General features: G+C 42.6%; 1 protein-coding gene across 6 annotated transcripts in view; it reads right to left on the reverse strand.

Moving 5' to 3' along the window:
- The window catches only part of ZPBP (zona pellucida binding protein), a 174,077-nt gene that overhangs the window by 24,297 nt on the left and 125,274 nt on the right, over positions 1–24,506 (reverse strand). For 5 of the 6 annotated variants that reach the window (XM_070727175.1, XM_070727173.1, XM_070727176.1 and 2 more), the window contains one exon: positions 23,247–23,424. The exons of the other annotated variant lie outside the window; for it this stretch is intronic. In XM_070727175.1, coding sequence (XP_070583276.1) covers positions 23,247–23,424 — 178 coding nt within the window. The remainder of the gene's footprint in view (positions 1–23,246; positions 23,425–24,506) is intronic. 6 annotated transcript variants of the gene reach the window in all.

A 24,506-nucleotide genomic window follows, 5' to 3' on the forward strand; every position in this document is an offset into this window, starting at 1 on the left:
GCCAAACACCATGCCGGGTGGGTTTGGACTCTCCTTCCGGAGCACTGAGAAGACCGTTCAGGTATGTACAATGGTTCTTCTCCATTGACTCTGGAAGGAGAGTCCATCATGGGATATACCAAAGATCAAATCCCCTGGGAGGGAAAAGGCTGGGCCGAGGTCGTTGGAGTGGTACACACTCGCTGCAAGACACGCCTGCCAAAGGAAGCCTCTGCCGAAGCTAAGGAGTCCAGTTTATAGTGGCGTATAAAAGTAGAAGCTGATGCCCAAGTTGCTGCATGACAAATATCTTCTAAAGAAGCTTGCGTCGACCAAGCCGCCGAAGTAGCCGCACTCCTGGTCGAATGTGCCATCACCCCGGCGGGAGGTGATTGAGATCTTGCTGCATAAGCCTCTGCAATGCAATCCCTAATCCAGCGACTAAGGGATTGCGAAGAAACTCCAAGACCCATCGTGGCCTGAGCAAAGGAGAGAAACAGTTTCTCAGTCCTTCGGAATGATGCTGTCCTCCTGATATAGAGCTTCAAAGCCCTTCGGACATCAATCTTGTGCCAACGAAGTTCAGAAGGATGTTGACCATGCGTGCAGAAGTCCGGAAGAACAAGTTCTTGCCTTCTGTGAAACTCCAAATTCACCTTTGGGATGAACGAAGGATCCAACCTCAGCACCACTCTATCCGGATGGAACACACACAAGTCTGGTCTAACGGACATTGCTGACAGCTCAGAAACTCTACGGGCAGATGTAATTGCCACCAAGAACAATGTCTTAATTGATAAGAATCTACATGAAATTGAGCTCGTGGGCTCAAAGGGAGGTCCAATGAGTGCACGTAGCACCAGGGTGAGATCCCATGTCGGGAATCTCCGTACCGGAGGAGCGTGCTTGTTAATAGCTCCCTTGATTAAATCCCTCACCCATGGGTGATGAGCCAAAGACCGAAATTCTGACAAACGGATTATAGTCGAAAGAGCAGCCACTTGCCTTTTCAAGGTGTTAGGGGCTAAGCCCCGCTCCATTCCCATTTGGAGAAATTCCAGGATTGCAATTAATGAAGCTTGCTTCGGGTCACATTGACGGTTGGAACAAAATCTGCAGAAGGCTGCCCATGTCGCCTGATATATCCGCACAGTCGATGTGCGACGAGCCGCCTGCATTGTAGCAATGACCGTGTCCGGTAGATGTTGCTGCATCAGTCTCTCCCGCTCACACGCCAGGCGGCTAGTTGGAACCATTGAGGATCCGGGTGACAAATGGATCCCTGACTGAGCGAGATGTCCTGGTCTGGGATCCTCCAAGGAGGGAACACTGACAGGGCTATCAGGTCTGCGAACCACGGACGGCGCGGCCAGTATGGAGCCACTATGATCACCTCGGCTCTCTCCCGAATCACTTTGTCTAGTACTCTTTGTATAAGACATGTCGGGGGAAATGCATATAACAGACCTCGGGGCCATGGAGACAAGAGGGCATTGACCCTTTCTGCTTTCGGTGTTGGGAACCGAGAATAAAATCTTACTAGTTGCGTGTTGGCTTGCGACGCAAAAAGGTCCACCAGAGGAGTCCCGAAGCGTTGAATTATCTGATGAAATACTCCGGAATCTAGTCTCCACTCTGCGGGGTCCAGGGTAGACCTGCTCAGCCAGTCTGCCTGAACGTTGCTGGTCCCGGCAATGTGTTCCGCCAACAGTGAAGCTAAGTGGGTCTCGGCTCAGTTGAAAAGGGCCGCTGACTCGACCATCAGGTGGAGAGATTTCGTTCCCCTTTGATGGTTCAAGTGGGCCCTGGTAGCCATATTGTCGGTTAAAACCAACACATGCTTGCCCTGAACCCAAGGTGAAAAGGCTTGAAGAGCTAGAAAAACTGCCCTGAGCTCCAAATAGTTGATGTTGATTGGGCTCAGATCTTCTGGAGACCAAAGTCCCTGGGCCATATGCAGTCCCATGTGGGCCCCCCAGACAGACTGGCATCCGTTGTGAGGATTATGCGGTCCCGGTTGCAAAAGAGGGACCCCTTGCGCAAGGCTGGTGAAGTCCACCATCTCAACGATTCCCTGACTTCTGAAGGAAGCCGCACTGACCTTTGTGAATGACTCATTTTGGCCCTTTGCGATGGAAGAAGGAACCATTGAAGGACCCTGATATGGTGACGAGCCCAAGGCACAATGCCGATAGCCGAAACCAGGGTCCCCAGCACCTTTGAAAGAAATGCGAGAGATACTCGTTGCTGGTGCCGAAGGTGTAAGATCAACTGCCGAATGTTTGCTATTCTTTCTGGGGATAAGGTTATAGTCCCTGTGGATGTATCTATTATGGACCCCAGGTGTAACAGTCTGGCTGTTGGAAGAAGATGACTTTCTTCTTCGTTGATCGTGAACCCATGGGATTCCAACGTCTGTCTCGTGACTGCCAGATCTTCCAGCGCCCTGAGCGGGGACCTGGACAGGATAATAAGGTCGTCTAGGTATGCCAGAATCCGAATGCCATGGGACCTGATACGGGCAGTTAGGACGTTGAGCAGTTTCGTAAATGTGCGAGGGGCCGAAGAGAGGCCGAACGGCATTGCCCGGTATTGGTAGTGGGACCCGTTCAGGTTGAATCGGAGAAACCTCCGATGAGCCGGCAGGATTGGCACATGCAAATAGGCTTCTTTCAAGTCTATGGATGTCAAGAGATCGTGCCTCCGGATTGAAGCCAAGATGGTTTGGAGGGAATGCATCTGAAACCGTCGATACTTGATGTAGGTATTGAGGTGTTTTAAATTGAGGATCATTCGGACCCCTCCCGATGTTTTTGGTACAAGGAATACCCTTGAATAAAAACCTGTACCTATTGCGTGCCTGGGCACGTCCTCTATTGCCCGTATTTCCAAGAGATGGGCTATTTCCTTTTGAAGTTGCGACCTCTTCTGGGGGTCCCGCTGAACTGGGCACTGAACATAACGGTTTGGTGGGGGCTGGAGGAACTCCAAACGCAAACCCTGGGAGACGGTTGCTAACGCCCACCTGTCGGAGGACGTAGTCCGCCAGGAGGCTTTGAAAAATTGAAGTTTGCCTCCCAGGGGTTGATGAACAGAGTCACTTAGGGTGCTTGAAGCCCCTCTGGTTTCCACGAAAGGGACGCCTTGTTTGTTGATACCCTCTCTGGTGATCCTGGAAGGGCACTCTATCACTCCAAAATGTGGTAGGATTATACTGGTTCTGGGAATACGGTCTTGTATTCTGACCAGCTGGAGCAGAGGAGTCCCACCGAAAGGACTGCCTGCGTTGGTAGGGGTTATAGTGACGATCCTGGCGCCTGTAGGCTCTGGGGAGGGACTTCCTCTTGTCCTTGTCCTCAACGAGGACTGGATCCAACGCTTCTCCAAAAAGCTTGTCCCCCTGAAAGGACGATGAGGCCAGGTTCCATTTAGACTTCAGGTCTGCTGGCCAGCTTCTCAGCCAGAGGAGGCGCCTTGATGACAGAGTGGTCGCCATACTCCTGGCCGAAAACTTGGCAGCATGCAGAGTGGCGTCAGCTGAAAATTCCGCTGCCGCCAACAGCTTTCCAAGATCTTGACGCAATCGACTCTCATCCGGTCCAAGTCTGGCCTGCATCTCCTGCAGCCATACTATCGATGCTCTAGTGAAAAAAGCAGCAGCCGCCGCTGCTCTAAATCCTCAGCTTGCCATCTGATGTGTTTTGCGTAATAACACCTCTGCCTTTCTGTCCTCAGGTTTCAGGCTGTCACCAGTCTCTGAGGGCACTAATGACTTGGAAATCAGCTGCATGACTAGCTGATCTATAGGAGGGAATTCCAGTAATTTCTCTACCTCCTCATCAAATGTGTAGAATCTTCTTTCTACTGCAGAGGGACCCTGAGCTGCAGCTGGGTGTTGCCAGGGTCTTTTAACACTTTGCTGGAAAATATCAGAGGATGGAATGTGCTCAGACTCGGGCTGGGGTTCCTTAAACAGGACCGTAGACGGTTTGGTCCCATCCGTGGTGTCTGTTGATTTCCCAGGACCTGGTAAGTCTACAGTTTGTTTGGCCTTATGAAGCAAGACCCTGAAAGTTGAAACTTTAAATAAGCCAGCCGCTACAGGCTGTTCTGGCGGTGTTTCATCGTCAGAAAGCTCATAGTCTTTTTCAGTGTCCTCCAAAGGGTTTGCTTCTTCAGCCCAAGACCCCAAACCCGAGGGGGGCGGGGCACACCAAAGGTTTTTTGACTGAACTGGGCGAGGTTGCTGTGTAACTTGTTGCACCCCTGCCGCCATCCCCTGAGAGTAGGCATTTGTAATTAAGTCCTGCATTGAAGGGGACATCTGATGTCAAGTATCTGGCTGAGCCCGAAACCCTGCTGCTGTGGGTGTGAAGGTAGCAGAAGGACCCTGGTTGCTCCTCACAGAGTGTGATGCAGAGCCTGGCCTAGGCCCACTGTGGCCTGGAGATGGCAGAATTTGGTTCATGGCAAACTGCCTCTCAGGGGACCAGTCCTTCTCAGAAAAGGGCTCAACAGGCCTCATGGTAGGTTGCGCTTCCCTGGCCATAGACAAGTGCAAAGGCATAGAAGTGAACACGAGCGGTTGGAGTGCTGCCTCTAACCTCTGTTCTAAGGCCTTTATCCGCCTTTCTGCCTCTTTAAGGGAGGATGAAGAGGCCTGGGAGGACTTGGGCTTGTCCTTTAACTTGGGCATTTTGGCCTTATCCTTGGACACAGTTGAAGGAGAGGTCACTTTCTACAGAGTAGTGTGGCTCTCCATAGTACTCACACAAACTGCAATCGTATATTCCAGGAACTGTCAAACTGCACTTGTCAGACTCTCTCACAGAGCGAAAATGGCGATCGGGAGCTCTGACAGGCTTGCGCATGCGCAGAATAGCCTGATTAGTTCAATCGCGCCCTTTGACAGGGCGGAGAGGAACTTTCCCGCCTTTGCCGTTATTTTGTGCCCGGGAAGAAGCTTCCCAAAAAGGTGGCGCCTGAGGCGATACCGTCTTTCCACCAGCACTTGAAGCCTTGGCACGGGGCTTTCACGCCAGGAACGCCAAGCTGCTGCATTCCTTCAATCGCCGAGCCGCTCTTCTAGCAGCCGAAAAACAAGCTTTAAAACCGGCGGCGCTGGCGGTGCTGCGGCGGCGGCAGCGATCTTAACCTAGCGCCGAACAGCTGAGAGGCGCTGGCACGCGTCCTAGTCTTCCCTTTGGCTTTTATTAAGAGACGCGTTCCTCGAGCCTCACAGTGGGGGGGGGGGGGCGACCCTCCCACCTTTGGCTCGCAGCCGGGTTTGGCCTCGGAGGTCAGTGACCCTAGGCTGCGGTGTCCTCGCCTGGGGCAGTACCCTCTGAGGGAAGAGGTCCCCGAGGAGAATTGATGGAGGTGGTGCCCGCGGAGGGCAGAGACCCCTCCTGGAAGCTCTTCACCTGTAGTAAAAAATGATAGAAAGAGAGAAAAATATTAAAAACATTAAACACACAATTTATTACAATAAATACTTAAGTATAACTCAGAGCAACAAAACTACAGTCTCTACACTTGGACTGAGTTTTTAAAACTGGCTCATGGGGGCTGCTAAGGGGGCGGTGACTGTTAATTATTTAAATTAACTCAGTCTCTACCAATAGGATTGGTTAACAACCCGTGATGGACTCTCCTTCCAGAGTCAATGGAGAAAGGAAAGTTTGTAAAGAAAAGAATCATAGCCATACGCTGACAAGGCTTTGCGGCTGGAACTAGTTTATTTACACTTTTGTTTCTCTGATTATTAGAAAGAAAATTAAGTTTTCAAGATTTAAAGACCAGAAAGAATAAATTCACCCCTGTAGAGGCTTCGAGGGGGTGAGAACTCAAGACTTTAAGATTTTAAGTTTTTTCGATTTTTGGAAGGCTGTAAGAAGAAATGAAGCTGGAAACTTAGGCTCTTTTTTTCTACAGCGGAAGGATTACAAATCAAGGCTTTTTTTCCCTTTCTTTTTCGTTCCGGAGTGAATCAAAGAATTAATTAAATAAAACTGGCGAATTAATGAATTTCCCTACAGTTTGACCTTTCTGCTCCTTGTATATTTACTTCTACTCTTAATGAATTTGAAATATTTGTGATTGCACCAGTATTTTTGTTTGAAGGCAAGAAGAAAAAGGGAAAAGTTTTTCTTTGTCTTTTGCCTTTACCTACCATATAAGTCACTCGGGGGGTTATTTTGTTAAAACGGATTTATTGGACTATAATTTGAGATCGGATTACAAGTAACTACTTTTACACAGACTAACTATTGGATTGGATTGGACTATAAATCTTACAACAACAAACATTACACTCGATTTGAAGGATTAATTGTGTTTACTCTCTTCTTTTTTTTTTGCTTTGGAATTTGGAGTACTTTTTTCTCTTCTCTTCCCCCAGGACTAATTTACAGCATTATTATTTGGAGATCGATGGACTTTAAAAGAAAAGTTTCACAGGCAATTCGTAATTAACAAGAGACTTCTTTTATTCTGGTATAAGTATAATATTGATATATTAGTTTTTCTCTTTTTTATTTTCTTTTTTCTCTTTGGCTCCGTATAACATACTGATTGGGAGATATTATTATTGTATTATTATTAATATAATGAATTACTAATAACCTCCTTTTCTTCCCCTCCCATTGTTGTGGTGCCTTTTTGATTTTTAATTGTTCTCCCATTATACTGTTTTTTGTATAAAAATTATATAAGCATTTTGCCATACATTTAAAGAAAATTAATTAAGGGAGGGTTAGAGAGAGCAATTAGTTTTCTCTCCTCTAGATTTTACCGAGCATTTAAGATATATCTGCTTTTTTTCTTTTTCTCTTTTTATTGTGTAGTGAGTAATAGGCCTATTGATTGATAAGTTCAAAATAAGTTGTTGCTCCTGTCTTTTTTTCTTCTTCTTTTCTCTCCTCTTCCTCCTTTTCTCTCTTCTTTTCTTTTCTTTTTTATTTTGCTTCTTTGGCTGTTTCCTTAATAGTTTGGTTTGAATATTGCTCCTATAGACTTTAAAATTAGATCTTAAGATTTTTCTTTGGCTGAAATATTGGTGTTGAAATTTTTATTATTATTATTATTATTATTATTATTATTATTATTATAATAAATTAAGGTGATCAGTAATCAATTCAGTATCAATTTAACAAATTTTTAATTGATTTGGAGTTTGTTGGATTTCAGTAAATTTCTAAATTAAGATTTTAAAATACGATGTTGAGTACTTCCACATACACAAAGACAATTAAAAAACAAGCATTAACTTCATCAACATCCCCACAAGTCTCCCCCTTGGAATCACCTGTACACCAAAGCGTAACCGCAAGCATGTCTACCAAAGAAAAAGAGAAAGCACAAGCACAACCATCGCTTCAGACGATCCAAGAAACGTTAAATGCAATGAAGGACTTTATGTTAAAATCTCAAAATGATGCTAATCAACAACCTGAAGAATTAAAGGCTGAAATTGCAGAATTAAAAGCAGACACTGCTGAGATGAAAGCAGATACAGGTGAGATGAAAGCGAAGATGAAAGAAGTAGATGAGAAAATGGACGAAATACAACAGACATTAAAAGAAAATGAACAAAGAATTAAGAATGCTAAAGCGAAGATTGACAAAGTTGAACAAAGAATGGATGCCTATCAAGGTAAAACAGACTCTTTTAAAAAAAGATATGATGAATCCATCACAAATTTAGAAATACAACGTGCCTCTTATGGTCTGAGATTCCAGAACATAACTGAAGAAAAAGAAGAGGACTTACAAACTAAGATGGCTGAAATAATTGGAGGTATTCTACAGATGGACCCTACAGAACTATCAAAAGAGATAGATGAAGTTTTCAGAGTCCAAACTAGCTATGTCCGACGGAATAACCTACCGAGAGAGGTACATATCAAATTTGTGAGGAAGACCATAAGAGATGACCTTCTGAGATGGACAAGAAACGAAAAATTACAAGACAAAGGAAAAGAAATAACTATACTGAAGCAAGTTCCAAGGAGAGTGAGAGAAAGTAGGAGGGACTATTATTTTCCAGCCAAAATCCTAATTAAAGAAAACATTACCTTCCGTTGACTTGTACCTGAGGGACTTTCTCTGTATTGGCAGGCGGAAAGAGTGAAAATAGAAAACATCGAACAAGCTAGAAAATTTTATGAAACAAGTGGAATTCGTAATCTCGAACAACCAAGCAGAGCAGTAACCATAAGGAGAGATGAAGAGAAGGAAGCGAGTAGCACCGCCCAGGGGAGCGTGGAAGAGCAAGGAGCACGTAAAAAACAACCAGAGCGTGAATCTAAAGATCCCAAGCAACATTACAAATGACAGCACCAGGAGATTTGAAAATCTTCTCAGTAAACGTAAATGGACTTAACGAACCGAGGAAAAGGAATCAAATATTTTCTAAACTCAAAAAACAAAAAGCACAAATTGTGATTTTACAAGAAGTACATATTAAGAAGACAAATAGAAAATTATTATTAAATTCTAAAATTGGAAACACATATACAAGTTTGGTGAACCAAAAAAAAGGAGGTATCGCAATATACGTTGAAAATTCAATAAACTCCAAACAATTATATGCAGACCAGGAGGGAAGAATTTTAATCGTACAGGTAAATATTGATGCAAAACCCCTTGTTATCATTTCCATTTATGCCCCGAATGAAAATCAAATGAATTTTTACAAACAATTACATCAAAAAATAAATGAATTAAATATTGAAAATATGATAATAATCGGGGATTTCAATGCCATTCCAGATAGGGTATTAGACCATTCAGCGAAGAAAAAAGATAAGAAAAAGAAAAGTATCTTACCTACTATTTTTCAGAAAATGAGATCAGAACTATTATTAAATGATATTTGGAGGGAAAGACATCCTTCTACAAGGCAATACACATTTTATTTGAATCCCCATAAAATTTGGACTAGAATAGATATGGCCTGGTCCTCTAAAACAACCGCAGAACAAATTAAAGAAATTGAGATTGATACTAATACTTGGGCTGACCATAGTCCTATAGTGATATATTGGAAGAATAAAAAGAGACAGATAAATTGGCAGATGAATAGGAACATTATAAGAGATAAACAATACAAAGACTGGATAGAAAAAGAATTAGAAATCTTTTTTAAATGCAATAAAAATTCAGAGACTTCTTTTCAAAATTTGTGGGATACAGCTAACGATCTCTTATACAGCAAAGAAAAATAAAGAAGAAAGGATAGAATACGAACAATTGACTAGTGAGCTGAAACAACTTGAGCTAGTATTTCAACACAATACTAAAGACTATGACATTAAGAGGAAAATGGATCTAATTAAGCATAAAATAAAACTTATTGAACAAAAGCAAATAGCAGAAAAGATTAAAAGGGCCAAACAGCAGTATTTTGAACATGCCAACAAACCAGGAAGATGGCTCGCATATAAACTAAGAAAGTATAGACAATCAAAAATAATCAAAGAACTGGTAGATGACAAAGGTATTAAAAAATATAGAAGTGAGGAAAAAGCAAAAATCGTACAAGACTTCTACAAAGAACTATATAAGAAAGAAGATATTAAAGAAGATGAGATCTTTAGGTATTTAAATTCATCAGATTTACCACAACTAACGGAAGGACAACAAGAAAGGTTAGATAGTTTAATTACAATACAAGAACTGCAGACAACTATTAAAAAACAAAAAAGTAATAAAGCTACAGGGCCGGATGCTATTCCGGCGGAATGGTATAAAATAGAAAGCGATGTAATAATAAATAATATGTTGGAAATTTTTAATGAGATTGTTATGGATGGTAAAATACCAAAATCATGGTCTGATTCGTTAATAACGTTAATTCATAAGGTTGGGACAGATAAAGATAAAATTCAAAATTATAGACCTATATCATTATTAAATGTAGACTATAAAATATTTACTTCAATTTATGCAGAAAGATTAAAAAAGATTTTGGAAGAGGTAATACATCAAGACCAAAATGGATTCTTACCGGGCAGGCAAATTAAAAATAATCTTAGAATGGTTATCAATTCATTGGAATATTATGAGCAACACCCAGAGAAGCAAATGTCCCTGATGTTTTTAGATGCTAAAAAAGCGTTTGATAACGTGGACTGGATATTTATTAAAATGCAACTGAACCAAATGAGATTTGGTACTAAATTTGTGAACTTGATTGACGCCATATATTCTAAACAGACAACGAAAATTATACTAAATAATGAACAATTGGAAAAATTTGAAATCTTTAAAGGAGTTAGACAAGGATGTCCGATCTCACCTTTATTGTTTATTTTATCCCTCGAAGTATTACTAATTAAGATTAGGGCAAATAACAAAATACAAGGAATAACCATTGGGAAAGAATCATATAAAACACAAGCATACGCCGATGATATGACTTTTATAATTGAAAATCCATTGACGACATTACCAATCTTGATAGCTACAATAGAAGAGTATGGTAAGGTAGCTGGTTTAAAAATTAACAAAAATAAGACACAACTTATAGTTAAAAATATGACAAAAATGCAGGAAAGAAGATTAGAAATTATTTCAGATGTGAAGATAGTTTAAAAAGTAAAGTATTTAGGAATATGGATCACAGCCAAAACGATATCATTAAAAAAATGATAATTATATCAAAGTAATTGAAGAAATTAAAAAAGATTTAGAAATATGGGATAATCTGAAAATATCTTTCCTGGGAAGAATAGCAACTATTAAGATGAATGTTCTACCAAAGATATTGTTTCTGTTTCAAGTAATACCTATAAATCCAGGGGGAAAATTTTTTAAAGACTTAACAACAATTGTTAAAAAATTCTTGTGGCAGGGCAAGAAGGCGAGAATAAAGTTAAGTAACTTAGAAGATATTAAAGAAAGGGGTGGATTTGCTCTACCTAATTGGAAAATTTACTATAAAGCAGCTGCACTATCTTGGATCAAGGAGTGGATAACTTTAGAAAATAGAAGAATATTAACTCTTGAAGGGCACGATCTGATGCTTGGATGGCATGCTTTCCTCTGGTATGACAAAGAAAAAACACATTCATATTTTAAAAGACATACAATAAGAAAGTATTTATTAGAAGTATGGAAAGATATTAAGAAAGATCACTTCTTAAATGTACCAGACTGGATATCCCCACTAGAGGCGATATCCCATCCTAATCTCATATCGGATAGGAAAATACCAAAGTATAAACAATTACTTGATGAACAAATGAATTTAAAAACAAGAGATAAACTTCAAGAGGAAGGATTTAAAATAGATTGGTGGCAATATATACAGATACAGTTGAAGTTTCAAAAAGATAGCAAAGTATATATATTTAACAAGAGTAAAAACTTTTTGAGTACAGTAGTCCCTCGCTCTATCGCGCTTCACCTGCCGCGGCTTCACTTCATCGCGGGTTTTGAAGTCAGCTTCATTTGAATGATTTTACCACACAAACAAGCGCTAGAATCCCCCAGCGGGACTCCCAAATGATGAGCGGGGCAGGGACTGAGCTCTGGCGGAGGCCCGTCCCCTCGTTCAATCCCCCTCGCCAGTGCCGAAAGGAAAAAAAAGAAAGGAACGCGACGCGGCGGGGATTTCCAGACTGGGCTCGAGGGCGGAAGAGGAAGTGCTCGAGGGCGGAAGAGAGAGAGAGAGAAAAAGAAACAGCCGGGGCAGCTCACCAGGGACTTTACAGCCGGGGCAAGGCAAAAAACACAACATTTGGCCGAACTGCTGCAAAGAACAGAGTAAGTAGTAGTGGGGGGGAAAGGTTAGCCGGCCGTTGCTCGCCTCCAGGCATCCGGAGCTGGTGGGAAGGAGGATAAATTCCCCATCGCGGATTTCACCTATCGCGGCAAGGTCTGGAACGTAACTCCCGCGATAGGTGAGGGATTACTGTAGTTTATTGATTACAAATTCAAAGAAATTAATTGGGAAAGCATACAAATATATGATAGAACATAAAAATATAGATTTAACTCTCAAAGACAACATGATTACTTGGTGTAAAAATTTCGGCAAAGAGTTCGATCTAGAGACTTGGGAGAAAGTTTGGATAACAAAATGGAAGATGACAAACTCAGTTTCTTTAAAAGAAAACCAAATTAAGATGTTTTACTGATGGCATCTCCCACTGAATAGAATTGCTAAGATGTATCCAAATACCTCCCCAAATTGTTGGAAATGTAAAAGTGAAATAGGTTCTTATTATCATCAATGGTGGACATGTAATAAAGTCCGGACATATTGGAGAATGATAGAAAAAATGATAAAAGAGATTACATTATATGAAATAGAAAAATCCCCTGAATTTTATCTCCTAGGCATAGCTAAACAGAAATATAAAAAAGATATTTATTTTTCTGGTTGTACATATTTTAACAGCCGCTAGGATAGTTTACGCACAAAATTGGAAAGGGGAAGATATCCCCAAAAAAGAGGATGTAGTTAAAAAAATTCTGGATTGTGCAGAGATGGATATGATGACGAGAAGGCTGAATGATCAAGAAGAATCTGATTTTTATATTATTTGGGATAAAGTTTATACATGGTTAGATAAGAATAAAGTTGAAAATAAGGTAACGAAAACGGTATGAATATAATTAAATGTTATTGATATTTTTTGTTGTTTTTAGTGTTGTTGGCTTCTCTATTTTATCAATTTAACTTTATGTTTATCAGAATATGTAAACAAAGTTCTTCTTTTCAATTAGAATATTAGTTTGATTTAAAGATTTAAGATTTTATCCTTTTTTCTGTATTAAAAATTGACTTCAAGAAAAGAGGGGTAATTGTAACCCCTAATATGTGTTTAAATGTTTGTAAGTTTGTATGTCTTTTTTTATTGAAAATTAATAAAGTTTATTAAAAAAAAAAAGAAGGGAGTGAGTCACCCTAAACAGAGCGGCCGGGCGGGATTCTGCTGATGCAATCAATGCAGCATGATACGCGCATCTTGCCGCCTTGAGCGCCACTTTGTAAATCTTAATAAAAGCTCTTACAAGTGTTCGATCGGATTCAGACTTACTCTTTCTCCATCGCTTCTCTCGCCGTCTTTTCTGGGGTTTCAACTCCCGGAGCTCCTCGTTGAACCATGGAGCTCTACAGGGTCTAGTGCCGCGGAGAGGTCGCAATGGTGCAATCTGGTCAAGAGCCTCCGCTGCAGCCTTGTTCCAGGCCTCAGCAAGAGACTCTGCCGAACTGTGGACGAGTGCATCTGGAATAACCCAAAGCACCTTCTGAAAGCCCTCTGGGTCCATCAGGCGTCTGGGGTGGAACAAGTTAATCGGTTCCGCCTCCCTGCAGGGAAGGATTGGAGCCAGGAAGTCAAGCCGTAGTAGAAAATGATCTGACTATGACAAAGGCAACGCATCTAAGCCCCTTAGTCTCAGACCATTACTCAATTACTCAGAGAGGAATACCATGTCGGGAGCGTGTACCCCCTCATGAGTTGGACCCTGTATTACTTGAGTCAAGTCCACGGCTGTCATGGTGGCCATGAACTCCTGTGCCAGTCCAGAGGTTTTGCCAAGTGACGGCAGGTTAAAGTCCCCCAAGACAATAAGTCTGGGGAACCCCACCGCCAACCCGGCTACCTCCTCGAGTAACACAGGCAGGGCTTTTGACACGCAGCTGGGAGGCATTTACATGAGAAACAAGCCCACCTGAACCCCTAAGTCCAACTTCACCAAGAGGGTCTCGCAAACCGCAATCTCTGGAGCAACGAGTCTACGTAGGCAAAGATTCTCCCTGGCTATAATAGCCACTCCTCCCCCCCTTCCCTGGGGTCGAGGTTGATGCCATATCTGAAACCCGGCTGGGCAAATTTCAGAGAGAGGAACTCCTCCCTCCAGGCCCAGCCAGGTTTCAGTTACACATTTATTTATTTTATTTATTTATTTATTTATTATTTGGATTTGTATGCCGCCCCTCTCCGAAGACTCGGGGCGGCTCACAACAAGTGAAAAACAATCCAATACAATCCAATTAATTAAAATATTATAAGTTTAAGAAAATCCCCAAAACTAACATACACACACAGGCATACCATATATAACTTCAATGTGCCCAGGGGGAGATGTTTAGTTTCCCCATGCCTGACGGCAAAGGTGGGTTTTGAGGAGTTTACGGAAGGCAGGAAGAGTAGGGGCAGTTCTGATCTCCGGGGGGAGTTGGTTCCAGAGGGCCGGTGCCGCCACAGAGAAGGCTCTCCCCCTGGGGCCCGCCAACCGGCATTGTTTAGTTGACGGGAACCGGAGGAGGCCCACTCTGTGGGACCGAATCGGTCGCTGGGATTCGTGCGGCAGAAGGCGGTCTCGGAGATATTCTGGTCCAGTGCCATGAAGGGCTTTAAAGGTCATAACCAACACTTTGAATTGTGACCGGAAACTGATCGGCAGCCAATGCAGACTGCGGAATGATGGTGAAACATGGGCATACCTGGGTAAGCCCATGACTGCTCTCGCAGCTGCATTCTGCACGATCTGAAGTTTCCGAACACTTTTCAAAGGTAGCCCCATGTAGAGAGCATTACAGTAGTCGAACCTCGAGGTGATGAGGGCATGAGTGACTGTGAGTAATGAGTCCCGGTCCAGATAGGGCCGCAACTGGTGCACCAGGCGAACCTGGGCAAACGCCCCCCTCACCACAGCTGAAAGGTGGTTCTCTAATGTGAGCTGTGGATCGAGGAGGACGCCCAAGTTGCGGACCCTCTCTGAGGGGGTCAATGATTCCCCCCCCAGGGTAATGGACGGACAGATGGGATTGTCCTTGGGAGGCAAAACCCACAGCCACTCCGTCTTATCCGGGTTGAGCTTGAGTCTGTTGACACCCATCCAGGCCCCAACAGCCTCCAGGCACCGGCACATCACTTCCACCGCTTCGTTGACTGGGCATGGGGTGGAGATGTAAAGCTGGGTATCATCGGCATATTGATGATACCTCACCCCATGTCCTTGGATGATCTCACCCAGCGGTTTCATGTAGATGTTAAATAGCAAGGGGGAGAGGACCGACCCCTGGGGTACTCCACAAGGGAGAGATCTCGGAGTCGACCTCTGACCCCCCACTAACACCGACTGCGACCGGCCAGAGAGGTAGGAGGAGAACCACTGAAGCACAGTGCCTCCCACCCCCAACCCCTCCAACCGGTGCAGAAGGATACCATGGTCGATGGTATCGAAAGCCGCTGAGAGATCGAGGAGCACCAGGACAGAGGATAAACCCCTGTCCCGGGCCCGCCAGAGATCATCCATCAACGCGACCAAAGCGGTTTCCGTGCTGTAACCGGGCCTGAAGCCCGACTGCTGGGGACCTAGATAATCGGCTTCTTCCAAGGACGGCTGGAGCTGGAGTGCCACCACCTTCTCGACAACCTTCCCCATGAAGGGAAGGTTGGAGACTGGACGATAGTTGTTAAGTACTGCTGGGTCCAGGGAAGGCTTCTTGAGGAGGGGGCGCACAAGCGCTTCTTTATAGAGTGATGGAAAAACTCCCCTCCCCAAGGAAGCGTTGGTAATCTCCTGGGCCCAGCTCCGTGTCACCTCCCTGCTGGCCGAGACCAACCAGGAGGGACACGGATCCAGTAAACAGGTGGCGGAACTCACAGCTCCAATGGCCTTGTCCACTTCATCAGGTGTCACCAGATCAAACTCTTCCCAGACAGGTGGACAAGTACGTGCCCCAGTCACCTCGACTGACTCGTTGTCAGTCGAATTGGAGTCGAGGTCGGCCCGGATCTGAGCGACTTTATCAGCGAAAAACGTGTTAAACTCCTCGGCACTACTCTGCAAGGGCTCCCCAACTCCCCCCTGGTTAAGAAGGGAGCGGGTCACCCTAAACAGAGCGGCCGGGCGGGATTCCGCTGATGCAATCAAGGCGGCATGGTACGCGCATCTTGCCGCCTTGAGCGCCACTTTGTAAGTCTTAATAAAAGCTCTTACAAGTGTTCGATCAGATTCAGACCTACTCTTCCTCCATCGCTTCTCTAGACGTCTCTTTTGGCGTTTCAACTCCCGGAGCTCCTCGTTGAACCATGGGGCTCTACGGGGTCTAGCGCCACGGAGAGGTCGCAAAGGCGCAATCCGGTCGAGAGCCTCCGCAGCAGCCGTATTCCAGGCCTCCGCAAGAGACTCCGCCGAACTGTGGATGAGTGCCTCTGGAATAACCCCAAGCGCCGTCTGGAAACCCTCTGGATCCATTAGGCGTCTGGGGCGGAACATCTTCATTGGTTCCGCCTCCCTGCGGGGAAGGATTGGAGCCAGGAAGTCAAGCCGTAGTAGAAAATGGTCTGACCATGACAAAGGCACTGCTTCTAAGCCCCTTAGTCTCAGACCATTGCTCAATTGCTCGGAAAGGAATACCATGTCAGGTGCGTGCCCCCCCTCATGAGTCGGACCCCGTACTACTTGAGTCAGGTCCATGGCTGTCATGGTGGCCATGAACTCCTGTGCCAACCCCGAGGTTTCGCCGAGTGACGGCAGGTTGAAGTCCCCCAAGACAATAAGTCTGGGGAACTCCACCGCCAACCCGGCTACCTCCTCGAGTAGCACAGGCAGGGCTTTTGACACGCAGCTGGGAGGCAGGTACGTGAGAAATAAGCCCACCTGAACCCCTAAGTCCAACCTCATCAAGAGTGACTCGCAACCCGCATTTCCGGAGCAATGAGTCCACGTAGGCAAAGACTCTCCCTGGCTATAATAGCCACTCCTCCCCCCCTTCCCTGGGGTCGAGGTTGATACCATATCTGAAACCCAGCTGGGCAAATTTCAGAGAGAGGAACACCTCCCTCTGGGCCCAGCCAGGTTTCAGTGATACATGCCAGGTCGGCCTCCTCATCCAGGATCAAATCCCGGATGAGGAGAGCTTTATTTACCACCGACCTGGCATTGAGCAGCAGCAACCTGAGTCCAGGGCCAGAGTTACACTCATCACCAGTACCCAAGATTGGGCTCACAGAGTTGGAACAAGGGACCGTTATTAAGCAACGGTCTCTCGTTCCCCTGGAACGGCTAACTCTGTGACCCCCGCCATATCTGCCTCTCCCCAGCAACACAGGGATATTCCGGCCCTCTGCCACCCCAGAGATCAATGCCCCTTCCTCCCCTGCCTCCCGAGCGTGCCAGGTCGGCCTCGTTCATCCAGGATCAAATCCCGGATGAGGAGAGCTTTATTTACCACCAACCTGGCATTAAGCAGCAGCAACCTGAGCCCAGGGCCAGAATTACACTCATCACCAGTGCTCAGGGTTGAGCTCAGGGAGCCAGAACAAGGTATTGTTATTAAGCATTGATTCCTCATTCCCCTGGAACGGATAACTCTGTGGCTCCCGCCATATCTGCCTCTGCCCAGCAACACCGGGATATTCTGACCCTCTGCCACCCTAGAGATCGGTGCCCCCTCCCCTCCTGCCTCTCCAGCATCAGGTGGGCCAAATGTATTATTTATACTATTTCCATTCAACTCATTCATATCGTAGGCCCACCCTCCACAAATATTCAGATATCTTAACAATTTATTGAAAAACAAGTACTTACCAAGAAAATCAACAACCTCTGTAATTAAAATTAATTGAACTAAGCCAGTAATTTTGAAATAAAATAGAATCACAGTCTCAAGCATACTAACCCTGAATGTATTGTTACTATTTTTGGTTTACAGTTATATGATTTGCGTGCCATTAGGTGCGCAGGCCATTAGTTTCTCACCAGCCCCTTTGAATTCATTCGACCCTCTTCCTCACTTTTGTCTGTCCCAGTGCTATTTGTAAAAAAGAAAACCAGAGATCTACGCCTCTGCTGCAACTATCAGAAACTAAATGCCATTACAATGCGTAACCGTTACCCTTTGCCTTTGATCTCTGAATTCATGGAGCATCCATTGATTTATGATTGATTTATGAGGTGCTTACAACCTGATCCGCATCCGGGGAGGGGACAAATGGAAGACCACATTTGGGACTTGATATGGCTGTTTTGATTATACCGTCATGCTCTTTGGACTTACCAATGCTCTGGCTGTGTTCCAACACTTCATGAATGACATCTTCCGAGATTTATTGGACCAATTTACAGTGGTTTACCTCAATGACATTTTGATTTACTCCCCTTCCAGAGAAACTCACCTGGAACACCTATGACAAGTCCTGCAACCCCTAAGAGAGCACCACCTTTATGCCAAACCAGAGAAATGTCAATTTTTTTGGACCTCCATTGAATTCATAGGACATGTTATTTCTCCCCAAAGCATCACCATGGACACCGGAAAATTCGAGGCATTGCAAACATGGCAAACTCCACGAGGGAGTTAAATTTCAATGGGGTGATGCAGAGCAACAAACGTTCCTGACCTTGAAACAAGCTTGCATGCAGGAACCCATCCTCCAGTACCCAGACCCTTGTTGTCCTTTGTCGTGGAAGCTGACACGCCAGATGTCAGAGTGGGGACCATATTTCTTCAAACATGCCACGATGGCGGTCCCTTGTTCCTGTTTGCTTACTATTCCAGAAAACTAAACGCATCCGAGTGCCACTACACCATTTGGGAAAAAGAACTCTTGGTTATCAAGACAGCATTTGAGGCCTGGAGATACCACCCGGAAAGAACACGTCACCAAGTAGAACTGACCACAAAAACTTGGAATTTCTCCAAACCGCCAGGAAATTAAATCAGACAGATCTGGTGGTCTTTTTTCTTCGTCAGATTCAATTTCAAAATCATCTACATCTCCAAGTGGAATAACAAAAAATAGTAGGTGGACCATGCACGGAGGAAAATAAGTGTGGATTGTTACTTAAGGCAAACCTGAGTACACTCAAGCTCAAGAACTGTTGGCGCTTCATACCATCCTACCTCTCACATTGATTGCAGCTGTATTAGATATGGTAGATCTTTGAGAATGGATTTGGGAAGCACAATACCAACATGACTTCGTAGATCCAAGATAACAAGACCTTGATCCTGATTCACCATGGACATTTTCTGAGGACCTGCTACATTACCGAGACCTGTTATATGTTCCGGGGAGGCCACCTCGAGCCCTTGTCCTAAACCAGTGCCATAATAACCATGCAGCTGGCCATTTTTCAAGACACTACAACTAGTATCCCAAACTTTTTGGTGACCTAGAGTTCACCATGATGTCCACTCCTATGTTAATTCTTGTACCCATTGTTGCCAACCCAAGCCAGCCACAATGCCCCCCCCCCCGGATTATTACAGCCTTTGCCAACACCTGAGAGACCTTGGGGGGTCATTTCCATGGATTTCCTGACCTGTTTACCTGTCTCCGCCAGATTCATAGCTGTGTTCGTGGTGGGGGACATGCTAACCAAGATGGTGCATTTTATTCTTTGCTGCAGAATACTTACAGCTAAAGTCACTGCTCAACTATTCATCCAGCACATCTTCCAGCAACACAGTCTACCTGACATCATAGTATCTGACTGAGGGCCTCAATTCACTGCCAAGTTTTGGAAAGAAGTCATGGCCACGCTCCAGATCCAAGTTTCCTTGCCTTCTATCCATCACCCCCAAACTGACGGGGGCACAGAAAAGGTTATTGGCATCTTAGAGCAATATCTGCGTTGTTTGGTCCATGACTGACAGAAATATTGGGCAATACCTTCCCTTAGCCAAGTTTGCTTTTAACAATTCTCAACACACTTCCACACAGACCACACCATTCTTTGCTAATTATGAGTACCACCCTAGATTTTTTTCTGCTCATGCTCTCAGACTCTTCAGTTCCAGTCGCCAGAGATTTCTTGACCGAGCTATACTCTGTTCATGACCTAGTATGGCATTCTTTAAACAAAGCCAAAGAAGACAACAAAAGATTTGCCGACCATTCTCGCAGACACCATACTATTGACTGTAAATGATCGAGTTTGGCTTCCCACAAAATACCTCTCCTCAGAAAAACCCAGCCGCAAACTTGACCAATTTTTCTTAGGACCTCTCACTGTCGAAATGGTCATCAATCCTGTGACTTATTGTCTAACCTTGCCCAGCTGTATGCATGTACATCCCATTTTTCATCATTCCCTGCTTGTTCCAGTTAGTTCTGATACTCTGCTTCATCCTCCTGCTCCAGACCCTATTGTTCTTGCTGCTCCACACCCAGCGCACAGACTCCGAGTTCCCCTGCCCCAGTTGAACATTACTGGCATCAAGGACTCTTGTTGGCTCGATGATCATTTCCAGTACTTGGTGGAATGTTCAGAGGGCGGCCCTGACAATTGCTTCTGAATGGACAAACAAAGATTTTGAAGCCCCTGACTTGATTTTTGACTTTCATGTTCATTTTCCTTCTAAACCAAATCCCCTCCATCCATTCCAGGGGAGAGGCCATGGAGGGGAGGGATGGTGTTTTGAGTGATCCTTGTCAGCTTCAGGAAATGCCTGATTCTGAAGAAAAAGAACCCAGTGCCTTAGTTTATCCTGGGTTAGGGAGGTTATCAGATGGTAGGGGAGATGGGAGCGAAGTGGACAATGATTTAGAAGGACCTCAGGAGGCTGAAATTACTATGGAAAGTGGGTTCCTGTCAGATAGTGATGAGTTATCACATAGCGAGTGGGTAGATACAAAATATAGAAGAATAAGCAAAAGAAGAGAAGTTGGAGGTAAGAGGTATTAATCTGCAGTTTTGTAGCTCTGTGCATTGATATGTCACTTCCAGTAGAAACCAGAAAAGAAGGCTATGTTCTGACAAGTGATTGACAAAGTATGGTGTATGTTTCATTAGCTCTCTGAAAAGAAAGATAAATCAAGAGAGACTGTTCGGATGAGTCAGAAGCAGTTCGCAGAATGCTCTGTTTTGTGCCAGTAAGAATGTTTGCTTAAGGAGATTTATAGCTGTTGTCTCCCAGTTATTCAGAATGAATTGTTAACTGCATCATAAAGCAATTAACTCCCTGCCGATAGAGAAATTCCAGTCCTGCTGCTTGTTTGCTACTAGAATATATTCTGTTTGTATTTGAAGTGTCGAAGAGAAAATAAAGAGTTTACTTGTTAAAGATTGAGTCTTTGGAGGATTTGTGGGATCAGTGGTCATGCTCAGAATATCTGCCCTCCTCTATTTTGTTGTTTATTATGTCATCTGATTCAAGGGGGCAGAACGGACTGCCACCTTAGCTGAGCTAAGAAACACAAATAGGTTTTAGTCCTCAGATGGAATAATAAACTGGCACTTTTTGCTGCTTTTTTTCCCTCTCCCAACACCCCCAAAGCAGGGAAAGGAATACTAGGTTTAATGAGATATCTGAGAGCAATTATCATCTCATTAAAATGTTGCAAACTGCAAACCACCTTGCCTGAAGCCTTTAAGCTGCCTTTTGCTTTCTAGTCTGGAGAAAAATATTTTAAATTAAAGATTTCTTTGTGTCTTCTATTTTTTTTCCACAACAGAACAAAAAAGCCTCTTCCTATGAAAGCTATTCCAATTTATTCTGATTTTCCCTGCAGCAAAAGAAAGTTCTTCTCTTTTTACTCTGATTGTCATCTGGACTGGAGCAAAATCATCTGGTGGCAGGCCTTAAGTAACAATCCACACTTATTTTCCTCCATGCATGGCCCACCTACTATTTCATTTATCATTTCTGTTGTGTCCTGAGGACAATCAGGGTTTGTAACTACCCATAATTGGGGTGTGGAACAATACTGTAAGCTGCTTGGCTAGTTGAGCTAGGTGGGGCTGGGTTACATGTATATAAGCAGTCAGTTAGACCAGCCTGTTGCTCTTTCTTCTGATGATGTCTGTTACCTGTTTTTAACTATAATAAAGAACTGATAACTGCTCCAGGCTGGGTTTTATCTGTATGCGGATCTAACAATTTCTGTCTCTGCCTCTTTGCTAAATTATATACTTGTCTCCTTCCCTGCCTTACTCCCTCTCTTTCTCTCTCTCTCTCATATGGAAACATACAGGTCTATGGTAAAACTGTCTTTCATGAAACCAGTCCTTGGTGCCAAAAAAGTTGGGGATTTCTAAAACAAAAGAGCCATTTTTTCATCTTAAGTATATTTGAATTATGCTGATTATCAGCCACTAAATCCCCCCCATTCTATATGTTGACCCCAAATTAACATTTTGTCCTTTTTCACAATTTAAGTTTGGTCCACAGCCAAACTGAAATTTTATTTTTAGCCATTTTTTCTTCTGTATATATTGCACTAAATGTTACTATTTAATATTTTAATTTATTGTATGGATAAATTAATTTTATTCATGTAAGATGTTTATGTGATTGGTTGTTATTTCTTCCTTAATATTCTGAGTTAATAGACATTTAAATGTGAAATACACTTTCCGTATACTTTGTTGTATTTGTTTTTTAAAAAGGAAGGCTATAAATTAAATAGGGAACTTTTTAAAAAAGCATAGGTTTTTTTTAAAAAAACTATGCTTTTGAAACCATAATTGTGTGTGGTAAAATCTGTGGAATAGTGTCAAGTATCTAATCTCACGGCATTGGAATTTGCCATAGGTTATGGGCATAATATGCAGAGTGGCAAGCAATATTAATCCGCTGCTTTGTAATATTGTGATTTGGACATGAAAAACTTCAATATTTTATTGCTTGTATTGATGAAGAAGAAAAAGTTTTCACCACAAAAAGGATTCAATTCATATCTAAGATATCCTTATATTTTCTGATTCACAGATAAAACACTAGACACAGTTTTCATACAACAGTATCAAGCTTTTAATCCTTTCAATTCAGTAGTGATTAAAGTTTGGTACAAGGAAGACATCTGCAAATACAGAGTGATTGCAGAATGTCTACTTATTGAAATCAGAACTCATTACAGACTCAAGAAAGCACAAGTAGTCTTTTAAACTTTGTTTTCACAAAAGGCAGCCCTATGAACTCTTAACTCCAATTCTTTAGAATTATCATTTATTGTAGAAAAGATAAGTACAAGCCAATATATTAATTATAATAGCAATCACAATATTTTCATTTAAATTTCTACTAAGACCAAATCAATTTCTATAAGTCACAGTGAACAAATGCCAACAAGTTGGTCTAAACAACTCTTTTGCAGCTACATTCCATTTTCAAGATATTCACCATGAACTATGCAACCAAACCATAAGAAATAACCAAATTTATCACAAACAATATAAATTGTAATATTTGGATTAATAAAAAGTTGTAATAAAAAGTTAACTAGATAATTTCTCTAAAAATATATTTGTAGTCTGTATTTATAATCTTGGAAATTGTTATGCTTTCAACCTACCACAACAATTAGGGCAATCTGGATGTAGTAGAGAATTGATTCCATAACCTGGAAAACAGCGATTAATCCACACCATTTGCAGAGTGCCTTCAATGTAATATATTTCAGGTAGTGGTGCTGTTCTTTTTCCAATAAATTCAACTTGATGGCCAAAGAATTTCCCTATTAGGTCTTTTGCCTGAAGTAAAAAGAAATTACTGATAAAGATAAAAATCATTTACTTCTCATTTATTTCTTTTCTTACCAATACGTATATAAAAAATAGAAACTGCATCAATAACGTTAACTGTTTATCCTTGGTTAATGTATATTGCAATAAAGTATTACAATATACAAATAGTAAATATTCTTATACATGACGACTTTGTGACTTACTGGTTCAGAGCACTAAAAATTAAATTTTAAGAAAGACGATAGAAGGAGTTATGTTTGTTCAACCTTGAGTAAAAATGATTGATGTATGTGTTTAGAGGGGAGATATAAAAACACTATTTGAATACTTGAAAGGATATCAAAGAAATTTGTCCTTTCTCATTCCAAAATGCAGGATGTATATATATATATAAAAGAAATACAGAATATTAGAAAAACTTTCTACCTAAAGAAGTTTTACAAAATAAATGCCCAAAGATATGGTAGACACATTGGATGTGTTTAAGAAGAAACTAAACAGCCATGTTTTCTGATATTTTAATTTAGGTTCCTACAATGAGTAGCAGTTTGAACTGAATGCCCTAAGTGGCCCATTCAAACATCTTGATTCTGTTACAGGAGTCTGTGCGTCAAGATAGTAAATGTTTATGATGGTTCAGAGAAATATCAACCGTAGCTCCAATTATCAAATCTGATGGACAAAATTTCTTAGTTTGACCTACTATTCAGCTACTTCAGCTGCTATTCAGCTATTCAGACAAGTGAGGATAATTAAATACACCTCTCCATTCATTTGATGCCATCAAAATTCTCCCAATTTCTTTTCTTTCAGAGGATATATATATTATTAGAACTAAATGGAAAAAATATATACTGCTCAAAAAAATAAAGGGAACATTCAAATAACACATCCTAGATCTGAATGAATGAAATATTCTAATTGAAAGTTGAATGTCACAACAGCATGTGAAATTGATTGTCAATCAATGTTGCTTCCTAAGTGGACAGTCTGATTTCACAGAAGTTTGATTTACTTGGAGTTATATTGTGTTGTTTAAGTATTCCTTTTATTTTTTGTGCAGTGTATATTCAAATCATTGTTCTTGC

The sequence above is a fragment of the Erythrolamprus reginae genome, chromosome Z (genome assembly GCF_031021105.1).
Source record: "Erythrolamprus reginae isolate rEryReg1 chromosome Z, rEryReg1.hap1, whole genome shotgun sequence".
Classification (NCBI taxonomy): Eukaryota; Metazoa; Chordata; class Lepidosauria; order Squamata; family Dipsadidae; genus Erythrolamprus; species Erythrolamprus reginae.